This window comes from Armigeres subalbatus, chromosome 2, assembly GCF_024139115.2.
Source record: "Armigeres subalbatus isolate Guangzhou_Male chromosome 2, GZ_Asu_2, whole genome shotgun sequence".
Taxonomy (NCBI): Eukaryota; Metazoa; Arthropoda; class Insecta; order Diptera; family Culicidae; genus Armigeres; species Armigeres subalbatus.
This window is the reverse complement of record NC_085140.1, coordinates 16,791,166-16,795,893: the sequence shown is the minus strand read 5'-3', so window position 1 is coordinate 16,795,893 and position 4,728 is coordinate 16,791,166. Positions and strand designations below refer to the sequence as shown.

General features: G+C 39.3%; 1 protein-coding gene across 1 annotated transcript; it reads right to left on the bottom strand.

The window, feature by feature from the left end:
- Positions 1-982: 982 nt before the first annotated feature.
- LOC134214064 (TM2 domain-containing protein CG10795) lies at positions 983-3,463 on the bottom strand. Its single transcript, XM_062693507.1, has 2 exons — positions 3,026-3,463; positions 983-1,335 (listed from the first exon to the last, which is right to left on the bottom strand). Exons 1-2 carry the CDS (start codon positions 3,301-3,303, stop codon positions 1,059-1,061), a joined length of 555 nt encoding a protein of 184 aa, XP_062549491.1. The 5' UTR covers positions 3,304-3,463; the 3' UTR covers positions 983-1,058.
- Positions 3,464-4,728: the final 1,265 nt, after the last annotated feature.

Below are 4,728 nucleotides of genomic sequence, written 5' to 3'. Positions count from 1 at the left end.
GACGGCAGTATGGGACGGATATCGTCCGTCGTGGAAAATGCCGTCATCCTAGACCCGCCACCCAGTTGCCGTTTTCAGTAGGGATATTGTACGGTTCGGACAGGAGATCGTCGATTCCGAGATTCAAAACTCGAATCTCAATCCAATTATTGTGGTATGCAACGACTTTTCTGCCATTACCCTCTCTATAGTCGGCCTCGTATTGACTGGCGCTCTCCTTGCCCCACCAATCAAAAATCAATTACATGAATGTTATTAAAGTTTGCGGAAATATCGCACGCCTGAGAGATTGAAATTACATCCAGAACATCCATCTTCTCTTTGAATGCAGAATAAGTCTATCACTCTACTTTTATTTTCAAAAATGTGACTAGATAAATATATACTCAAATAAACCTAAAAGCACTAACAAAAGCCATTTAGCAGTATTATAAAATTTATATTGAAATGAGCTTCCAATAAAAGTTTCTGCTACTGCCTTCAAAACAATAAAAAGCAGTTTTATGTAAAATGACTGCCTAATAAAATTCGACCCTGGAATAGACGTTTGTTTATCTCACATCACATATATACACGATATTTCAACCAATGAATGGGAAGCGATCGTTGGAACAGAAAAACACATTCATAACATCTGTATCAATTTGGTGGAAATTCGATTCCGTTTTACCTTTCACCGAAGGCCAATGATTCGCATGTTTCATTACATTCGCGCTCTCGCAGATCAGAGAAATGGTTGGCGGATTGCTGCCGCGTGACTGATTGATAGATTGTTTATTTTTTGGCATGAAAAAACGAGGACCTGAACTCATCATCTTTGTGAATAACAAAAGGGAACCATCGTTACTGTCTGGTGTGTGTTTTGAAGGAGAAGGGAGGGGGCAGGTACCCACCTTCTATTCAGTGAAACAAAAATGATAAATGGATCCCCGCCCTTGGAAAATTGGGCCGTGATTTATCGCTAGTCAAAATGTGCAACGGATTAAGGCTAATGCATTCCAAGCCATCATCAGTCAGTGCTTTATTATTCTACGGATGTTGAAAACGTTGGCTAACAATCACCAATTGTCCTGCGGTAACCGGTAGGTCCAATTGTCACTCCTCACCACTGTGATTCCGGGACCGTAGTAGGGAATCACGTAGGCCGATCCATCCGCTGGGCCGACCACTTGGGTTGCTATCAGGATGACGTCCACCAGCTGGCCGAGAAACATGAATCCCAGGGTGCAAAACTTGAGCAAACCGATCGCCGGGTAACCCAAATAGAATCGATCCGCTCCGAACATGCCAAGAAAGACGGACAGGAGAAGAGAGGTGTCGAAGTGGTACCCGTTGCTGGAAGGACAGAAAAAGGACATTCACTATAAGGTTTTGATTACACGGGGCAACGATAATGAAAATCAGTAAATACTCATTAATTGTGAATCAAGTCCTAGTTCGACTTGTGGTTGAGGCTATCACTTTGTGAATTGAATTGCTGGAAATGAATGGAGCAGCGTGGTATATCAATGTTCGTCTATTACCAAGCTATACTGCCGTTCTACGCATAATTGTCCCATGTACATAGGAAATCCCAGCAAACATGGGACAAATATGCGTATGACGGCAGTATAGTACTAACTAGTAGGGGAGAACGGTCCAAAATGCACCCCTGGAGCAAAATGGCCTCACTCATAAAATCACTCATATAATCTGTTGTAGTACATTTATGAACGAATATTACTATTACAATTCATAATTGAAAAAAATCAGCAAAATCCCTTCATATTTACTAAAATTTGACTATTTGCTATTCTTCCACCACATCCGTAAGATCTTCTAGATAAGGATCTCAAAAGTAAAACATGAGTATCACTAGTGTCCAATCTACGAATTACACCGTAACAATGCTAATGCTAATGCTTCTTCCACCACATCCGTAAGATCAATCCACTGAGAAAGAACAAACAACCATGCGTTCAAAATCATTTTACATGCAATTGAGTCATTTTAGACCACCATTCGGGCGTTTTGCTCCAGGCCTAAAACATTTTTAAATGTGTTAGAATGTCATGAAACCCTTATTGTTTTGAATAGGAGATCATAGTGAAATGTAGGTTGGGTATTTTTGTTTATATGGGCGAAAACATCGAAAAGTTTAAGGGTGCATTCTGGACCGTTCTGCCCTACAAAAGTTCGAAGATGCGCTTTTGTTAGTGCTTAGAAGTAAGAACGCTATGATAATATTATATTAGTGCTGTCTAATGACTCAGCTCGAACTTACTTGAAGCAGTTTGAAATTTTTTAACACTCAAGAGCTGTCGACTTACTTCGAGCTAGGTTCTCAATGGACGCTCACCAAGTACAAGAAAAACTGATTTGTGTTTTGTTTCTTGAAATCATGCAAACTAACTTTACTTCCTTTGCGTAGTTGCAACTTTTGTTTTGATAATTTTTATTCATTTGACAACAGTCAAAATGTCAGAATCTCGAGGTGCTCGAACTTGCTTAGGCTACAGCTTCCAATCTGTTTCAAGCGACTTACAGTAGGTTGGAGTTGGCTGAATGGACGCCAAAAATGGGCCCGAAAACGATTGCAATCTACTTCAAGCTCTCATTAGGCATGACTACATATTATGATTAACTCATTGAGTTTACGTGATGAACTTATTGTACACATAAAAAATCACGATAATAAAGATTTAAAAAAAAAAAAAAAAAAAGTCATTTAGCTAATATAAATATAACTATAATAACTACAAGTAACTAAACAAGTTTAATAAATAGCTTCTTCTTCTTCTCCTTCTTATTGGCATAATATTCCCCATTATTTCTACTGCCCAAAAATACGAGATTGAAAATCGCCGATTTTCGCCTGCCGTACTTTCTGCACCATCCCCAACACTGTTATCAAAATCTTTTACTTCAATTGTAATTTTGATGAATTACTCAAACGAAACGTAAACTTCAATGCCTTTGAACGGCAATAACTCGTCCTCAGTTTGTCAACAATTAAGACCATCGCCTACTGGCCACCCGAACTTACGTCCACTTGCAGGGCATCTCCCGGGTGAAGCTCGAATTTTTCGTCTCACTGCAGGTGATGCCCTCCACCGCCAGGCACCAGACGCGCGCTTTGTTCTCTTTGGTGCACCCGCGCAGCTGTTGGGTTTTGGGATCGATGTGCCTCACGCTTGGATCCGGGCACAGGTACTGCCCCATACGTAGCTCCGAGCAATCGATTTCGACGGCTTCCAAACTGCAGGGGATTATGGCTGCCAGAAGGTAGAGCACCGTCGGACCGTACCGCAGCTGGGGCATCATAATCTATTTGTCTAAACGTTTGCACTAGTAAATGTATGGAACAACTTTAACAGAATTTTACAAACTGCCTTTATACAAAACACAAAATTTTTGTAAACTTGGTCTGCTCGTTTTGCTCTTCTGCAGCATTTTTGTTATTGTTTATATTTTTGACATTTCGTCTTGTTTCTCTTATCAGTGTTTCGCTTTCCAATGTTCCTTAGAAAACGTTTGAACAAACGCTACGAGGGGCTGGCCAATGTTATTCGATGCAAATTGCTTTTCTCCCTTTTCTCACCGAAGTATTCTCGCTTAACTTTTCAAAAGGTCCTAAGTAACATTTTTTTCAAGAATTTATTTGAGTAGCGCAATCAACAGACCAATATGAAAGCTTTTGATTGCAGTACTCAAATTAATTCATGAAAAAAATGTTAGTTAGGTCCTTTTGAAAAGTTAAGCGAGTATTCACCGTGCAAATTTGTCGAAGTATCACTGAATGGAATCTTCATCATGATAATTATGCATATATTGCGCACTTATTCCCACCTCGTTGGACTCCGCACTTCAGAAGTGCGAGATAGTCATAAGTGCGAGATGTCAAAATCCTTTGTTCTCCCGGTTGGCGGGCTGATGAATCGGGTGAAACGGGTTGGCGCCAACAAAAGTTGTTTATGTTTTCAAATGAACACGTGGGCTCGGCAGGGTTGCCAGTACATTTGTTTGATCAAACTCTAGAAAAATAATAATGATTTGTAGTGAAAGTTAATCTTTTCACTACTTTCAAGTTTGTTATAATTTGAATTCTTTGCGGAAGCATATTGTATTTTTCACGAATGATTAGATTCGCTCGACGAAATTAAAGAGTTGTCAATTTTGTCTTTAAAGGCATTTTCAACAACCTTTTTATAGATTACCTTGATTCATAAGCACGTGGTCGATTAAAAACAATGGGACTGAATGTAAACATCGAAGCACCAGCTGGTTTTGTTGTGTAAACATGATCAACTTGAGAGCTGAGAACAATGAAAAATATATAATCATGAGGGGGCTGGCGGCAACTGTCACGATCTTCAAGTGAAATGCGCAAGGTAGCCAACAGCGAAATCGAAAGCGAAATCTGAGTACGACGAAATTTATTTCATAAAAGTCTAAATGGTGAAAAAAATCGCAATATTATAATAATTGCAATAGTGGTTCAACAGACGGTTATTTCCAAGTTTTATACATTTAGATGAAGCTTGGAATAATAATAGATATTGTAAAACATTTGACATCACTGCTCAAAGTGCGATCTATGATTTTCCCAAAAGAGTTTTCATAACATTGTAAATTAACGTCCAAGTCGGGTGGTTTAATCCCCGGAAATAGGCAATCAACTTTGATTGAATTTGAATGTACTTCAATTGAGTTGCCAAAAGTTGAACTTGTTCAACGAGCGTAGGCACG